We start from the raw sequence: 19041 nt of genomic DNA on the forward strand, positions 1-19041 counted from the left end.
AGGTTGCAGGCTTGCCTTCATGTGGCTTTGACGCAACTGATGCTGTTAGGTCACATGATAATGACAGAATGGCGAATGTAGTACGTCCTGATTACATTCATAGTATATAGAACATACTTTTTTTTTTTTAGATGTCGCAAAGTAATTACCTCAAAATAACTACCTGCTCAGAGTATGTGATTTCGGATGCAGCCTACAGGTATGTGTGTTGGAGAAGGGTTGGAACTAAATTCTGCAGGGCTGTGGTCCTTCAGGAACTGAGTTTTGCACCCCTGCTGTAGGTAGTGTACATATTTAGACTGCTCACCATCATCATCTCTTTCTGACAACCCTTTTGCCGCCAATTGTAGTCGTATATATTCTTCTTTTTCCTGTTAAATAAATTTAAAAAATGAGTCAATATTAAAGGGTTAGTTCACCAAAAAATGAAAATGTCATTAATTACTCACCCTCATGTGGTTCTACACCTGTAAGACCTTCCTTCATCTTCAGAACTCAATTAAGATATTGTTGATGAAATCCGATGGCTCAGTGAAGCCTCTATAGAGCGCAAAGCCATTCAAACCCTCATTAAGGTACTAAAAACATATTTGAAACAGTTTATGTAAGTACGTTGGTTCTATCTTAATATTATAAAGCGATAAGAATACTTTTTGTGCGCCAAAAAAACAAAATAACGAATTTTCAACTATCTATATGGGCCTATATCTATATAAACACTGCTACTGAGCTTTACGAATCGAATCAGTGAATCGGAGACAAAGTCACATGATTTCAGCAGTTTAGCCGTTTGATAGGAGATCCAAATCACTAATTCGATAAAAAAGATTCATAAAGCTCAGAAACTTTATGAAGCAGTGTTTTGAAATCAGCCCATATAGATATTGTTGAAAAAATTATTTGTTTTTTTGGCACAAAAAATATTCTTGTCACTTTATAATATTAAGGCAGAACCACTGAACTCACATGAACTGATTTAAATATGTTTTTAGTACCTTTATGGACCTTGAGAGTTTGAATGTCATCGCTCCCTATGCAGGCCTCGCTGAGCCATCGGATTTCATCAACAATATCTTAATTTGTGTTCTGAAGATAAACGAAGGTCTTACAGGTGTGGAACAACATGAGGGTGAGTAATAAATGACATTATTTTCATTTTTGTGTGAACTAACCCTTTAAGTAGTCAAAAAAAGACCACTCTAGTCTAAAAATAGTAAGGATAGTTTGCAAGAATCTTTAGGAACACAAAACTGCCCCCTAGCGGTAAAGGAAGAACTTCATGTAGAATCTCAATAGTTACAGTAACTACTCCATAAACATATTAAATTCGTTTCTTGCAACAAACTGCGAGGTTTTAAAGCTTGCATCATACATCTGTGGTTCACACCTTGCTAAATGTGAAGTTCTGTTTGGTCCAGAACTCGTGGTTCCAGTCTTCAGTCTCCTGTCTCAGATGCCTCAACTTCCTTTCCAGTTGTGTCTCATTCTCTGGGATGTGATAAATGATCGGCCTCAGGTTTGACAGTCTATCTGGTGGACCGATCCAGTCATATTTTGATGATGCTGCTGGACTGAATCCAGACCTCTACATAAAAACGTCATCTAGATTAGAACAAGTCAGCATGATGGGAAACTTCAAAAAAATAAGTAATAATAATAATAATAATAATACGTGCAACGAGTGCATTTGAACTATTTACAGATGAACAGTTGCATTGCTGTTAATTTGACATAAAGGTAGTAAATGACAAACCTCTGTTTGTTTGGCATGTTTTGGTGGTTGGCTTGTGCTTTGTCGATGACCTCGACAGGGGCTCCTTAATAACGCAGGAACATGTGTGTAACACGGACGCAAAGACCTAAATAATAAACAATTAAATGTTCTTACATTCATCTTTGATTAAAATAATTCATCGACCTAGACGAAAAAATAATAAGTGCGATTTCTCCACTGGCCTCCGTACAGCATGCATCTATCAGTACATTTTTAACATGGTGGATGACTTTAAAATAAAAGTCCTTCACATTACTCATGCATTAGAGAGGATATATACTCGTTTTTCGAGGAAAAGGGAAAACCGTAGCACATCACATTCTGGAGAGAGTGCACTGTGTTTTATATGAATTATATTTTCAACAAAAATTAAGAATTTTGAATTCCTCTGATTTAATCAAACTGGATAACCAAAACATTCCCTGAGTTCCATGAGACACAACAATTTGCAAATATTTGAATAATAAAAACATAAATAAATATATAAAAACAAGTTTGCACGTATAATTAGTTTAATGTCTTAATTGTGATGTCGAAAGTGGATCAATATTTGTTGTATACAAATTAATTTATACAATTAACTATTTAGTTAACATTTTTTTTACATTAATACTGCGAATTTAGGGAATTTGTGTAATTTAAATTGTGTTGAATTGAAAAAGTGTAATTTAAAATCATATTAAAAGTGTTTAAAAATAATAGAGACAAAGTGCTAATGAATCTGCATCACATAAAGTTTTTCTGACAAACAAAAATTAATACAAATTCAGCATTAAACTGATGAACAGTGACTTTCCAGTGTCACTATTCTTTTTAATTTTCTATTCAAGACACATTTATATTAGTTTTGAACACGTTTAATGAATTTAAACTCCTCGTAACTAGTTCGTTCTCGCTTGGCCAGCTGGTTTATGTCATTAGACATGAATGCCCGGTGGTTGTAAAAGAAAAGTGCGTCGTTTTATCTGTAAACACTGGCTCACCAATGGCTGTCAGATGGTTATGCAGGTAGGATGGACAGCCCGTTAAACATAATGTTTAATAATACATGTATTCATATGATTGTCTTTTATTTTACAACACCTCACCTTGCACCGCCGTGAGCTCTTAATGAGAGCTGATCAGTGCCTTTGTGTGCTTTAAATGGACGTAATAGCAGCCAGCTAAACGGGCGGATTATTTCAAGTGATTTATGTCGTTTTAAGTGGTTTTACGCAGCACAGCTACTACGTTTACAGCAGATTCCTTGACGTTATTGTGCATGAAAGATGAAACCACTTTGTGCTGTGGAAGGGAGTTCACATTTGATTTCCAGGCTTAAATGTTTTGATCAAAAATACAAAGGGGGGTGAGTCCGTACATCACGTGCTGTATCAATATGACATGCTTCCGTTTGCGGCGGGATAGTTTTATTTACTGATCGGGCAAATGTGGTCAAATTGAAGATTACACAGTGTCAGGGATCCCTCCTGATGCGAGAAATGGTCTCCCCAGTATACTGAACGAATCTTTTAAGTGAACGAATCATTCTCGTTACCTTCCATACACTGCCACAGATGAAATGGACTTTGCATAGACTCATATTTTTATTTCTTTCAAAGCTGTTTGCTGCTCTCCTATCTTGAGATAGTGGCTGTATCCAAAATCACATTTCTCTATTAAAGGATTAGTTCACTTTCAAATGAAAATTTCTTGATAATTTACTCGCCCCCATGTCATCTAAGATGTTCATGTCTTTCTTTCTTCAGTCGAAAAGAAATTAAGGTTTTTGATGAAAACATTCCAGGATTATTCTCCATATAGTGGACTTCTTTGGCCTCCAAACAGTTGAAGGTCAAAATTACAGTTTACAGCGATCCCAGACGAGAAATAAGGGTCTTATCTAGAGAAACCATCACTCATTTTCAAAAAAAGTTTTAACCATAAATGTTAATCTTGAACTAGCTCTGTTCTTCTTCTCTATCTGAATTCTCAGTGTAGACACTGCTAAGTGTATTACTGCCCTCCTCAGGTCAGAGTTTGAACTAAATTGTCATAAACAATATGCTAGTGCAAGTATATAACAATTAATTCAAACTTTGACCTGTGGAGGGCAGTGTCTACACTGCCGCAATTCTAATAGAGAGCTAGTTCAAGATGAGCATTTATTGTTAAAACATATAGAAGTTATGTTTTTGTTTTGTTTTTTAGAAAATGAGCGATGGTTTCTCTAGATAAGACCCTTATTTCTTGTCTGGGATTGTGTAGAACATTTTGAAGCTGCACTGAAACTGTAATTTTGACCTTTAACCGTTTGGGCTCCATTGAAGTCAACTATATGGAAAAAAATCCTGGAATGTTTTCATCAAAAACCTTAATTTCTTTTCGACTGAAGAAAGAAAGACAGACATGAACATCTTGTATGACATGGGGGTGAGTAAATTATCAGGAAATTTTAATTTGAAAGTGAACTAATCCTTTAAGTAGCAAATAACGGTATGTGACAAAAGAAGCATGTCCGAATTCACAGTACTCATAAAAGTGAAGGCAAAAAGTACCCGGATGACCTACTAATACCAGTGAGATTCTGAAGTGTGCATACAATGGACACTTTACTATCCCACGCAAGGCCGTCCCAAGGCTTGTTCGAGATATATCGGTGCTGCGCAGACCGATCGGCGTATGACAAAGTAACCAAACGCTCTCGTGGTACTTTGATGTAATACGCCGATCGGTCTGCGATGCATCTCAAACAAGCCTAATGGCAGTGAAGCAACGCAACTGGTAGGTCACATGATAATGACAACATGGCGAATGTAGTACGACCAGATTACATTCATACTTTATAGAATGTACTTATTTTGCAGTTGTGAAGTAATTACTTTCTCAAAACAAGTAACTATTCGAGAGTATGCAATTTTGGACTAGCACTAGCAAATAGTGTTCGAGTGTAGGTTGTGAAGAAACATTTCATTGTTTGGAATAGGCCCGGGACAGTATACTTCCATACTACTCTTACTATTTTTGTCATATTTTGGCTTAATAAAAATGTCTTCTATATTTATATCTATATAATACCATCCTGCTCTTACGACCCATTCACACCAAAGACAATAACTATAAAGTTCTAACGATTGTTCTAATTCTATGAGAATAGAGAAATCCACACCATTGTAACGATGACGACACAGAGGAATTATATTGTCGGAATCACTTTAAGAATGATTAAAAACATTGACTGCCAGTAAAACCCATATCCAATTATTATTATTATAAACAGAGCCTTCATTGATGTGGACAGTAAAATGGTTATCATCATAATTATCTTTCTAGTTATCCGGCCTGGACTTTTAAATATTTGCCTTTTTTTTGAGAGTCGAACTGAATAAACAAACCAAACAAACCAGAGAATGTTTGTTCAGTTTAACAAAAATTGAATTATGAATGTATATAAAAAAAAAAAATTGTATGTAATTCCTAACTAATTTATTTAGGCTAATACCTGGGGTTTTTATAGCTTAATAAAAGTCATGCTGGGCAGTTGAGAAAATTTGAGGAAAAAGTATAGATCTGCTTTGTTGTAATTTGTGGGGGAAACACTATTGTTTTTAATAGATTTGTAGACAAGCACATTTAAAAAAAAAGCATAATAATTTAAGCCTAATTTTGGTCAATATTGTCTCAAAATGAACGATTCAATGACACACTCATATACCACGCAAAATGACACTCACTTGTCGCCTCCTACCGGCGTAACGATGTTACTGCGTAAAGAATAACTGAACGAATCTTTTAGTGAACTGATTCAAAAGAGTCACTGAGAGGAATCAAAATCCCCACCACTAGCGCTCATAGAGGAGGAGGGGAGGGGCAGGAATGCAGTCCAAACCGATGTGATGGTGCTGCTTTGAATGCCAGTCTCTGCCAGTGTCACTGCAACTCTACGAACCAGAAATTACTGGAGTGTTGCACCGCGCAAAACATTTCAGTAGCGTAGCTGATGGAAACGGAGCCCGTTAGACATGTGCGCGAACGTTTTCGGCGCGTTGAAAAGGTGAGAAATATGCTGCGCATCTCAGGAGGGGTGAGACATGCTCGGATTCTGTCGGATAGGGTTGGCTGGTGTTCAGAAGCAATAAAAATGTCCTTCTGTGATCGTTTCATTCATATACAATCAGGCACAGCGTTGTCAGATGACAGGAAGCATCGTTTTGGTGAGGCATGTACAGGCTTGTGTTATATTGTCACTCTGCTTTATTGTATAGTTCATGCCCAGGATGTAGCCACATATTCAGTACTGGGGGAACAGATGTAGTAATTTAAGAATCAGCCATTGCAAAACCCATATTTGGGGGACATGTTAGATCCCTGGTTAATCAATCAATGTACAGCTGTGAGACACTCCTCATGATGGCATATCATGATGATGATGATGAGACGTGTATTGCATTCAGCCTCCATGAACAGAAGATAGTTTTAGTTGAGATTGCTGGTAAAATCCTCATGATCATAGCTGCTGTGGACAGTTCCAGAATCTCGACTCCCTCCCTGTAGTGTTGATGCTGAAGTTTGAAGACACCCTGCTATTAGTCTCAGTAACTGTAACAGAAAACAAGTCTGTCTTATTAATACACTGTTAAAAATAAATGTGTAGAAGTACTGGTAATAGGACATTATTCATTGCGTTTACAGATATTTCCTTTAACCCTAAAACACAACACAATGCAATGCATAATTTAAAATACAGGAAAACACCTGTGAAAAATCAAACCCTAAAATTCCTTCATATTAACACACTACATTTGGCTCTATTATTATGGTCTGTTCTTGGTGTAGTTTGTTTATTTCATCATTTTAGTGTATTACCCTGATGGTTGTCGGTATTTTTTTACGGTGAATTCCTGGCAATAGCTGCCAGTATTTCTACTGTAAATTTAACAGGATTTTTCCTACTACGCTATTTTAAAGGTTCCTAATTTTGTTTTGGAGATCTACTGCAATAGTATTAATATTTAGCAATATATATATTTTTTTTTTTTTTTTTTTTACCATGTACTTAAAGTGGCCCTATATGCTATTTTAAAGGTTCCTAATTTTGTATTGGAGATCTACAGTAATAGGTTTACATGCATCCAAGGTAAAAAAAAAAAAAAAAACTAAAATTTTCTCATAATATACATTGCACATCACATAATTTCTCCAAGAGTCTGAAAACGATTTGTTCGAAGATTCAGTTTCTTTTAACCCCTCCTTTTCTACACTTTACTCTGATCTGATTGGTCAGACGGCCCGGTCTGTTGTGATTGGTCCACTTACAGTGTGTGTCAGAAACAAAACACTCATTACCATATCTGAATTTCAGGTCCGGAGGCTTCCTCAGCACTTGATACATTGTGATATGAACAGTAATGCTTTACTGTTTTTTCTGTATCAATTCCAGTGTGAGTCCATATCCTTTTGAAGTGCATGCAAAGTAGATTTGCTCTTGCAGCGCTGAAAATAGCATCTTGACATGTCACAAACTCTTCCAGGCCTCAGCTACAACTACAGTGTTTGAGGGTAAGGGGGCAGTCAATGAAGATCATAGTCTGGAATAATGCAAATATTTGTTAGGATGTTATGTAGTTATGTAACAGGAAGTGAGAGTGTTTCTACAGTTCAGAATCGATTCTTTCTTTTAGGAAATAACTTTATCACTCACTTTGATTATTAAAACTTTGCAGACCATTTACATTCACAAACGTCTATATTACACACACTGTAGGTAAAAAGGTAAAGGTAATATTTGAAAAGCATAATAGAGTGCCCCAGGGATGACGCGTTTTTGTAGGCCAACCCGGAAGTTAGCGGCGCACGGGTTCCCTGGGTTGAAAGCCTATGCATTTTTCCCAAAATCGCAGAAAATAAGCTCTGTGTTTAACAAAGGGTTATGACACTTACACGTTTTGTCTATCGAGATAATCTTTACAAGTTAACACAACATTTATAGATTTTGAAGCCTAAATAAAGTCGTCAGATATAAAAGGCTAACAGTAGGCTATAAACGGACTACAGCACACCATGGTCGCGGATCAACGTCGTCACCACCAAGCTTCCTCAAACTGTATTTAAAAAACTACGTTATTTAAAAACATGCTCGCTGATTATGCTCTGCGCTGTGTATTAATACTTATCCACTTTTTCATGAGAAATGCTGTCCAAATGTCCCGTTTTTAATGATGACGTCTAAAGTCCCCGCCAAAGGAAGTAGTCCCTTTTAGCAACTTGTTAGCAACCGTCGATTTTAAGACACAGTAAAAGTTTAAAAAATCACAAGCGGGTTATAACTGGTGTGTTTTATGTCATAGATCAAAACGTGAAAGTATTTAGAGGCTTTGTTAACCACAGACCTTATTTCAGGCGATTTAGCAAAAACCCATTCAAAAAACCCATAGACTTGACGTCGCTGGAACCGGAAGTCCTAAAATGCTAACTCGCTTCCGTGTTTTGCCTACAAAAATGCATCTTCCCTGGGGCACTCTATAGGGGCATTTTAAAGAAACACTTCATGATTATCGTGATGATGAGACATTGCATTAAGCCTGCATTGAACAGAGAACAGTTTTAGTTTAGTCTAGTTAGTTTAGTCCTCCAATTTTAGTAGGGCTGAATTGTGAATAATCCCATAATTTTATTTATTTATATTATTTTGTTTTTATGCATAATGATGATATTGGTAACAGAATATATGTCCTATTTGGTCTGTATCAAGCCTGTATCTAAATTGCCGTTTAAAAGAGACTTTCAGTGTTAAAAGGTTTGTTTTGGCGTCAATGAAGTGGTTTTTAAGCTGTAGTGATTGGGCTGTGGACAAAAAAAAAAGTTTAGGAATTATTAAGACTTACTCATTGGGCCTGAGGAGTGGGAACCACCCATAAAAATGTCATCCCAGTCCATGTGAGTTTGAGCAATAGAAAAGAATTAATTGACTCTGATGTGGCAGAATTTCATGAGAAGTGAAAGAAGAAGTGATGATGCATTTAGCAGTACCCTGCTACTCACTGATAAGCTCTGGCATGGATGGCATGTTGGCTCTTTCGCCGCACCCAAAATTCATAGTGCAAAGTGTTTGTTACCATATTTACTTTAGAGAACTTGTGAACCTATAATAAGAGGTCTTCTGTGCCTTAAATTATTGGACATGGGAGTATAAGAAAGGAAGGGAAGACAGGATGCTGGGGAGCAGGTGGAGCATCTGGACAGATGAGGGTTCTGACTCATCCTTACTGACCATACCCTCCTCCTACGATCCCAGCATGACGTCAAATTAACGCTGTACTGCTCCTCAACTGGGGAAGCAGAAATTCAACAAGCTAGGTGAACCATTCATAAGTTTTCTTGAACGTCTGTGTTTCTAGGGAGTATTCAAGGACAAGGAGTAGCCTATTTATTTTACATTTTTCAATGTGATACAGAAATATCTAACTGGTTGTGTTGGATTGTAGCAGATGATACGTTTCGGTGAGAGAGAGACTTAAGTTTTTGGCTTATTTTTTGCTTTTAGGTTAGAAATATATTCCTTGGCTGCTTTTATATATGGCTACTGTAATACTTTTTTTTTTTTTTTTTTTTTTGAGTTTTCTTCTTTGCAACGGTCTGTCTGTTCACCTGGTTATATAAAAGGATAAAGCACCCAAGGCATACTTTTTTTGGAGGAAAAAGCTATCAAGAAGAAGTATAACATCTCTAATCCTGAGGTATACAAGGACTGCATTCTCACTACACCGTCGTAAAGTTAAATATATTCAGGATTAAATACAGTTTAAGCTCTATTAGCATCTGTGGCATACTCTTAATTACCACAGAAAATCATTCTGCAAGATAAAGACTATGTAAAGACTTTTATAATGTTACAAAATATTTCTATTTTAAAGGGGTCATAAACTGCAATTTTTAAAAATGTTATGTTTTCTGAGGTCCACTTATAATGTTAGCAAGATTTTTACACTGCAGAAGGTCTTGCAATCCTCAGAGGCATTTCTATCATTTTGTTGCTCGAGGAAAGCCGGTTGCACACTGTGTGATTTTTAATAGTCCTTTACGATTGTTGCTTGTCAGACTGTACATTCATGATCCTCATGTCACACTGTGGGATCTCAGCTGTCATTTATGTCAGACTGTACAACAGTCAAGACATGTTAAAAACGTATACACGCATGAAAACTTGTCCAGAGTTTTACATCATCAATCCATACATGTTCGGCGACTGTAAGCTGCATTACACACGGGACTGAAATGGTGGCTAACAAAGACATCTCTAGCATTAATTTTGATCACGGCTTGTCTTGAAAAATGAAGACAACTTGACATTCGTCATAGGAGGAGTTTTTTCTATGCAGTTTGGCCGTTCATCCTCATGCAAACACAGTATCAGGGCACTGAAACCAAAATGTTTTTGAAAACTCCTGCCAGGGTGAAGATTTTCAGAAACTCTGGTTGCAGTGTCGTCATGTAGCTAGTGAAAACGAAGATTATTATTATTTTTTTTTTATGAAAGAGGAAAAACTGTTTATAAAAAATATGTATGTGTGGACAAGGCCTAAGATTATCAGATTTGGATTATCGAAGAAGTTTTGAGTTCTGAAACTTGCAGGATATCCTTATAGTACAATGGCCTTTTATATGTCAAAAGATCAAGAAAAATTGTATTGCTCAATTCATGATGACCCCTTTAATAATTGTTGTTCTTTTGATCTTTCTATTCATCAGAGAATACTGAAAAAAGTATCACGGTTTCCACAAAAATATACATTTTCAACATGAATAAGTAGTGTTAGATTACTTGTTTCAAGTAACTAGTAAAGTAATAAAGTACTTTTAAATTTACAGCAAAATATCAGTTACTTTTTCAAATAAGTAACCTTATTTTCCCATTTATTGACTGACAGCTCTTCTGTCTCCATGTTGAAAGAAATCAGCAGTAAATGCAGAGGCGTTGGGTCTGCAATGTAAACATGATGGTTATTGTAGTTCGACTAAATCTGAGCTTGCATTTACTTATCTCAGCACAAAAACAGATTCAGTGTTCCTCAAAATTATTAAAAAAAACTGAAAAGCAAACTCTGAATATTACGCAAACCTACCATTGTTAGAAATGTTAAAAAAGCAAAAATTCTTTGTATTTAATCTCACTTTATTAACCAATGTCTTTGCTGCTGACCTTCGATGATCCATTTCAACCATACTAAAACATCACATTTGTTTAATTTTTTTTTTTATTGCTGAAGTAAGCATGTTGAACTTTCTTCTCTTGCATCCTATTCTTCTGCAATCCAGAATGGCAGCACAGCTGAAAGGTTTGTTTAAGCTTTGCCCTCTACTGTATAAAGGTGAATATGCATTTCCTTTTGCATTTGCTCTTTTGGTGTGAAACAGCCTTTACATTGTTTTTTAATAAACAAGGCCAGGTGAGAAAAAGTAACGTAAAAGTAACGCATCACAACACATTACTTTACATAAAAAGTAACTAACACTAAAAGTTGCTTTTTTAGGGAGTAACGCAATATTGTAATGCATTACAGTATTGTAATGCAAAGTAACTTTCCTCATTGCTGTTAATGAGGATCATGTGACTGAAGACTGGAGTAGGTTTTTACCATTAAATTTTAAAATATATTAAGACAGATATTTTAAATCGTAGTAATAATTTAAAATATTACTGTATTTTTGATTGAATAAATTCAGCCTTGGTGAGTATAAGAGATATCTTTAAAAACAACAACAGCAAAAACATGAAAAAAAAACTTATCGGTAGTGTACATGGAAAAACTAATGCATTATTGGTGTAATTCAGGTGGGTGGAGTTGTTTTCACCATTGTAGGCTAAACTCAAAATCACACAGCACACTGTACAGTGACTTTGTTGATTCTTGTGTGCAGTTGACTGAAAACAAGACACGTGCTGAGTGTAATGTAATTGCCTGCTCTGGAAAATTGACTTGACACATAGAAAATACTGTATTTGTGCAAGCATCTACCAAGAACTTCAATGTAAGTGCTCAACAGAATATCTCTACATTATATTTAAAAGCCTTCTGCAATCTCATCCATGTTTGTTATCAAATGTATTTCATGAACAATTGCTAATGAACTAGTGCTAGTGCTAATGAACGCTGTCTCTTTAAGGCTCATGATTATGACCTATCTGTGACATCACAGACACTTCCCTAGGGAACAGCAGCAGCAGTCGTCTGCCAATAAAATTTTTCTAGGACTTTGAATCTGTAGAGGTAAGACCGTGTTGAATGGGCTGCGTTCTTGAAGGGCGTCTGCACTTAAGGACACTTCATTTCTCTAAACATCTTCTGCAGTGCGATTTGTTGGTGCTGTTGGATTGATACACTTATATAACAGCTGCTAGCCAGATTTTGCCATCTTTTTTATGGAAATGAGTGGGACACAACTTCCTTAATGGTTATTCTCATCAGAGTTTGTAAATATTTGCTCTCCAACATGATGTTACGACAGCGCCAGGTAGGAAGTACATATTCCGTGAACCTTCCAGTAAGTTGGCTTGTTGCAACTGGACTGTTGCTGTCAAATTCATATGAATGGATTCATTACAGAAGTTCAGATTTTGTCGGTGTGAATGCCCGAGTTTCAGTTATTTCATTGGATGGACCAATTAAGCCAGGTACATGAGCCTTTTGAATTTCAGAAACCACAATATTTAAATTTCATTACTATCCTTGAAAGTTTGCTGTTAATTTCTACTCGTTTGTTCACAAAGGTTGTCCATCTAACAAATGGAGGTTTGCTTTTGTGATGTGTCATGCATTTAGACAACTCTTGTTTCATGTGGTGGCATGTCATGTACCTCTTTGGAGGTTTTGTTTATGAAGGGTGTAGTTGGAAACATCTGGATGAGTCAACCTTAGTCATCACAGCTGTACAACACATACAAACTGTGCTCATTACAGACACACAAAACCTCTCTCCTGCATTTTTCATAGTAAAAGTTTTTCTGAGTTATGATTAACCCTATTTTTCTCACCACACAATCATACACAGTTATGAGTTTTATAAAGGTGGATCTTATCTTAATTAATTTCATATTACAGACACTAAAAATGACATGCTGGTAAATGTAATTTAGGGGAAAAATAGTTTGTCACCTCACCATATGTTTGCCTTATGTAATTTGGTGATATTTGTATTGATTTAATGCAATGAAATGTTGTCTTTTCCCCCACAATGTCCCCCCCCCCCCCCCCCCCAAAAAAAAAAAAAAAAAGTATATGTAAATTCGTATGTACAATCCCACTGTTAGTTTGGGTTAATTTTTTTCATAAAGAAATTAATTCTTCTGTTTCGCAAGGATGCATTAAATTGAGCAAAAATTACAGTAAAGATATTTATAATGCGACAAAAGATTTGTTTTTAATAAATGCTGTTCTTTTGAATTTTGTTCATCAAAGAATCTTGAAAAAATGATGTTTTTTAAGCAGCATATCAGAATGATTTCTGAAGGATCATGTGACACTGACGACTGGAGTATTATCCAGCTTTACCATCACAGAAATATATTACTATTTTAAAATACACTAAAATAGAAAAAGTTATTTTAAATTGTAATAACATTTTACAATATTACTGTTTTTCTTGTATTTTTGATCAAATAAATGCAGCCTTGGTGAGCAGAAAAAAACTTATTTCAAAAACATTAAAAAATCTTACTGACCCAACATTTTTGAACATTATGTATGTTTAGCTTAAGGAAAAGTGTGTGTTTTAGGTGCTGTCACCATTTATTTAAGAACTTTTCAGAGTTTTAATCATGTTATTGCTTTCGCTAGTTCATTGAAATGGTCCTGCAGTGTAAAAATTACTTTAGTTATGATCTCATAAAATCTGCATATACAATAAAAGAATTAGTAATATACTGTTTAAAGTAGTTTTGGATTTCTCCTGCAAAGCATTTCATGTCAACTACCTATAAACATCTTCTGTTTTACTTTTATTCCAGTTCATCCATTGTATCAACCTCACTTCTCAACATGATACTTTGGTTATTTTCATATAATTTCACCATATCATTTGGTTATTTGACCAACTCTCACCCCTCGGTTTCTCTTTCAGCCTGTTTGGGAAACCCTTTGATGGTGGGAAGAGGACGATGGATCATGGCAGTCAGCAGTCACAGACTCAACAGATGCCAGGACCCTTCCCAGGTTATGCCGGACCCCAGGGCCCGTACCCTGGGCAGCACCCATCCCTGTTACGGCTGGATGAGGTGCAGAGGGAGATCGCCACCCTGGGCCCACAGGTGTGCTCGTACAGCGGCCTGCAGAGCGACCGAGAGTACAAACGACTGGAGCGAGAGCTGACCCGATTATTGCTGGAGGTGGATAAGGTCAGGACAGGGCATCACTGCATCAAAAAATCTTGAACTTAAAGCATAATAATGACTAACTATGTTTTGTTTCCTGACCTAGGTGGAGACGGAGGGCCGGCCGGAGCTTCAGCAGGCCCGAAAACGTGCGGCGGGAGAGGTTGAGGGTCTGCTTCGGTACCTGGAGGGTAATGCTACGCATCCATCTCGGCTGGCCATTGAGGAGCTGACCCAGGAGGCGCAGAACATGCTGAACGTAGGGGTTGTGGGGCCGTTCCGGCAAGGCCAGGCTCTAGAAGCCTTTGAGATCAGTGAGGAGCTGGTGGAGGCTGTGCAGGACGTGGCCATGCGGCTGGCTCAGGTCAAGACGGGTGGGAGCGTACCACTCAGGAAGGCCCGTTACAAGGCGTTGACAAGGGTCTGTGCCGTACAGGAAATACTGGAGGGTCGTGTACGCACTAATACGCTGGCGCTGCCACTCTCTGACGACACGCACGAGGCCGTGCAGCGCATTAATCAAATTATGGCGCAGGTGAGTGGTATTGCAAAAGACAAATATCAGGAGGAATCACAAACCTGCATCCTAACCAGCAAACTGCTGTTATTCATTTTAGACATGAAGGGGAAGTTTCTTAAAGATACAGCTGGAAAAAACAGATTCATGAAAAACCTACTTCTGTTTTTGACCTCAAACAGAAATAAATAATTAAAATTAAATATACTTTTATATTTATAAAGTATAAATGTATTTTTTTAAAGAATTTTTCCAGCAAAGACGCATTAAATTGATAAAAAAAATCTATACATGTTTTGTATTTAGTTGTAATTTAACACATTACTGTTCAAAGGTTTAGGGTTCACTTTTTTTCAGTAAAATAAAAGTAAAATAAAATATACAGTACAGTTCAAATATTTTTTTTCTTTCAGCAAGGACATTAATAAAAAAAATCCCTACATATTGTGTATTTATTTATTTATGTATTTATTTTTTACATAGACAACTGTTCGAAAGGTGAGGGTCAGATTTTTTTTTTTCTATTTATCAAAGAATCAGTTTCCACAGAGATATTAAGCAGCATATCTGTTTTCAACATTGATAATAATAAGCAATATTTTGTTTGAGCAGCAAATCAGCAATATTAGAATGATTTCTGAAGGATCATGTGACACTGAAGGCTTGAGTAATGTTGCTGAAAATTCAGCTTTACCATCACAGGAATATATTCCATTTTAAACTAGATTTAAATAGTTATTTTAAATTGTAATTATTTCACTATATTAATTTTGTTGCTGTGTTTGAACTGTTGACCTCTTTAATTATTTTTGAAAGATTGTTCTGATTTTAGCCAAGAAACAGTGTTAACACTAAAGTACCTGAAATGCATTCATGTCATGTAGGTGAGTGGTGCCCGATGCCAGGAAGTGGCTCTGCTGATGGGTCTGAGTGGGCGTGATAGCTGTACCCACCTAGCAAGGATCCTCACAGAGCTGTTGGTTGAACTGGACGCCCTGGATGTGTCTAGTAACGCTGCTGTGAGGAACTACAGAAAACAAGTGGTGGAGGAGATCAATGGTCTGCTAAAACATCTTGACCTGGAGGGAGAAGGAGACGACACACGCAGGTAACACCAAATACACACATCAACACACAAAGTACAATAACTGTGTGTCATTTTGAAGGCTGTGCCCTCTGGAGGTTGCATTTGTTGGGCAAATATATATCACCGTGAAGGTTTCATTTCAGAAAGGTTTCTTGTGAGGCATAAAGTACTGTAAATTCTTTCTTACTTTGGAATGTATTAGTAACTTTTCTAAAATATGGCAGCCTTAATGATGTATGCAACTGACAAATTTGACCTCCGGAGGGTACGACCTTTGAAATTAGACACAATAAATATGTAGGATCAGTGAAATGTCGTTTTATGTTTACTTTGTTTTACAACCATTCAGTGAAGCTACTCATTTAAAGATGAAATTTAATGGGATAGTTCACTCCAAAAATCATTAACTCTACCTTGCATCATTTCAAAATATATACATACAGTACATACACTACAGGCTGCATTTATTTATGGAAGCTTGTTTCCTCCACTGAATAAAAAAAAAAGGTAATTGTGACTTTTTATCTCACAATTCTTTTTTTCTCAGAATTATAAAGTGAGAATTGCAAGTTCTAAACTCACAATTGCGTGTTATAATGTCCAAATGTGAGAGGAAAAATAATTGCTCAGAATTGCGATTCTCAGAATTGTGAGTTTATATCTCGCAATTCTGACTTTATAACTTGCAGTTGCATGTAAAAAAAAAAAGTTACAGTTCTGTTTTAAATTCGAAATTGCGTGATATAAACTCGAAATTGCGAGAGAAAAAAGTCTGACTTGATTGGATGCAATTGCGAGTTTATGTCATGGAATTCTGAGAAAAACGTCCGAATTGTAATATATGAAGTCAGAATTGCATGATATAAACTCGCAATTGCGAGAAAAAGTCAGAATAAAAATCTCGCAATTCTGACTTTATAATTCTGAGAAGAAAGAATTGTGAGATAAAAAGTCACGATTACCTTTTTTATTTTTTATTTCATGGGGGAAACAAGCTTTCATACTTATTTACGTAAGAGGGCCAAGCAATAATAAAAAAATAAAACCATCTCGAGATTAAAGTTGTTAAATTTCAAGAAAAAAGTCGAGATAAAATGTTGAATAAACTCGTTAAATTACGAGAAAAAAATAGTTAAAGTTCGAGAAAAGTCGATAAAATGTTGAGAATAAAGTCATTAAATTACAAGAAAAAATGTCGTTAAATTACGAGAAGTCGAGATAAAATGTTGAGAATAAAGTCATTAAATTATGAGAAAAAAGTCGTTAAATTACGAATTTGTTCTCATAATTTAATGACTTTATTCTCAACATTTTATCTCGACTTTTTTCTCGAAATTTACCAAGTTTTTTCTCTAAATTTAACAACTTTAATCTCGAGATAGTTTTATTTTTTTATTATTGCTTGGCCCTAATCCTCTTCCGTACTTATTTAATCAAGAATACATGTAAAACAGTAATATTGTGTACTATTACAATTTCAAATGACAGTTTTCCATTAATATATTTTAAAATGTAATATATTCCTGTGATGGCAAAGCGAATTTTCAGCATCATTACTCCAGCGTGATGCTTTTTTTTCAGGATTTTTTGATGAATAGAAAGTTAAAAAGAACAGCATTTATTTGAAATAGTAAAGACGCTTTAGATCACTTTTAATCGATTTGATAAATCTTAGCTGAATTATATTGAATTATAAATAAATTATATTATATTGAGTTATAACGATGTAATATAGTATATGTAATATAGTATATTGAGTTATGTAATTATATAATTAGGTGGTAAATAAGTAATTTTTTATATATATCTCAAATATATGAGGGTATATAAAACCTGACCCTCATGTCCAAAATATAACTGCATAAAGATTTGGAAGTAAGTAATAAGTAATTAATTACAGATATTTAATTTGTATGTGATCAAGAGTTATTTTTAATGGATTATAAGTTACTTTTTCTATTTTGAATCTATTAATAAAATTTAACTCATTGCACCCCCAGGTATGATCTAGCGCAGAATGACTCGATTCGTGAAATTGAGGCGATTAGGGGGCGTGTCTCAGTGCTGCGGGAGGAGGTGCTCCGGCATGGTGCCACAGGACAGGGGGCGGAGCTGCAAGGTCTCCTTACGCACCTGGATCAGGTGGACACGGGGCGAAATCCCTGCATCCGGGAGGCACGGCGCAGGGCTGTGTTGGAAGTTCAAGCACTCATCACCTTCCTAGACCTCTGGGAGGCCCTAGGACGTCGTAACCCTGGAGCAGATGAGCCTCCACCTCACGCGGCCGTGTGGCGTGTCTTAGCCAGCCTGTGCGAACTCCAGGCTCAGGTGTTGGGCTTTGACGGCAAGAGAGCTGACAAGAGCTACATGGTATTGGAAGAGCTACTGACCAAACAACTTCTGGCTCTTGATGCTGTGGACCCTCAAGGGGACGAGGGGACCAAACTTGCCCGCAAGCAAGCTGTTAAACACGCCCAGAATATCCTTAGTTACCTGGATATGAAGACAGATGAGTGGGAGTACTGAGAGGCCGATAAGAGACTGCAGTATTGCAGAGATTTCCCTGAATAAGGAGCCGCAAGAAAAAAGCAAAAGCTTTTTGCCTCGTGTGCGACATCAGGACAAGACGCGGCCGTGCCGAGGATACAGGCCATGGGCGGAATTTTTAATTTGTATATAAAAGACTTCGTGTTTCGCCGTGGGCAGCGAGACTGTTACCCATGATGCACTGCGCCTGCTGCTTTTGTTGGTCCATTACTGGTCCCTGAAAACAGCCTTTCTTCTGGCAGAAGGAAACCCGGTTTCTACTGCCATGAAGCATTTGTTTTCATGACAATAATCCATGATCTTTTTAGTTGAATCTGTGCTGTTGATTGGTGTGGTGTGGTGCTAAACCCTGTTCTGCTGCCAAAATCTGCTTCCTGCTTTACCACATGCCTGTGTGGAACAAATTTCAGTCTTTATCACGGTGTGAACTCATCAGCTCTTCATTCCTATCCAGTTAGAGCCATATAGGAGCACATTATCCCCTGCTATGACCACAACAGGTTGTTCAGCGGGCCATTTCCCGTTAATCACACATAATGGAAAAGGCAGCCCAAGCTTAGTATTCATAGGTTTAATCTCTTCTCTAAATTGCACTTTCAGAGCCTAAGCTTCTCTCGCTACAGTTATTAGCTGCGTATAAACAAGAACTGACCCTACATGTGGGAACAATTGTTTTTACATTCATATATCCCATTAAGAAAACTGTATCTTAAAATAGATGACGCAGTAAATAAAAATTGGTTTGTGATATTAGTTTAAAGATGAAGTGT

At 36.5% G+C, this 19041-nt stretch overlaps 2 protein-coding genes across 12 annotated transcripts in view; one reads left to right on the forward strand and one right to left on the reverse strand.

Moving 5' to 3' along the window:
- Positions 1 to 2013, reverse strand: part of coa8 (cytochrome c oxidase assembly factor 8) — a 10985-nt gene extending 8972 nt beyond the window's left edge. Inside the window, exons 1-3 of the mRNA XM_067385143.1 lie at positions 1754 to 2013; positions 1388 to 1585; positions 308 to 371 (exon numbers count right to left, since the gene is read on the reverse strand). Coding sequence (XP_067241244.1) covers positions 308 to 371; positions 1388 to 1585; positions 1754 to 1894 — 403 coding nt within the window. The 5' untranslated portion in view covers positions 1895 to 2013. The remainder of the gene's footprint in view (positions 1 to 307; positions 372 to 1387; positions 1586 to 1753) is intronic.
- A 692-nt stretch (positions 2014 to 2705) lies between these two features.
- Positions 2706 to 19031, forward strand: bag5 (BCL2 associated athanogene 5). 11 transcript variants are annotated; one of them, XM_067385911.1, is made up of 7 exons: positions 9117 to 9489; positions 11069 to 11121; positions 11672 to 11782; positions 13871 to 14144; positions 14227 to 14655; positions 15522 to 15745; positions 17725 to 19031. In XM_067385911.1, exons 4-7 carry the CDS (start codon positions 13908 to 13910, stop codon positions 18248 to 18250), a joined length of 1416 nt encoding a protein of 471 aa, XP_067242012.1. In that variant the 5' UTR covers positions 9117 to 9489; positions 11069 to 11121; positions 11672 to 11782; positions 13871 to 13907; the 3' UTR covers positions 18251 to 19031. The 11 variants fall into 11 exon arrangements, with proteins under 11 accessions (XP_067242011.1, XP_067242010.1, XP_067242021.1 ...); XM_067385915.1 differs by lacking the exons at positions 9117 to 9489; positions 11069 to 11121 and adding an exon at positions 8077 to 9109; XM_067385912.1 differs by lacking the exon at positions 9117 to 9489 and having other exon boundaries at positions 10028 to 11199.
- Positions 19032 to 19041: the final 10 nt, after the last annotated feature.

This window comes from Chanodichthys erythropterus, chromosome 5, assembly GCF_024489055.1.
Source record: "Chanodichthys erythropterus isolate Z2021 chromosome 5, ASM2448905v1, whole genome shotgun sequence".
Lineage (NCBI taxonomy): Eukaryota > Metazoa > Chordata > Actinopteri > Cypriniformes > Xenocyprididae > Chanodichthys > Chanodichthys erythropterus.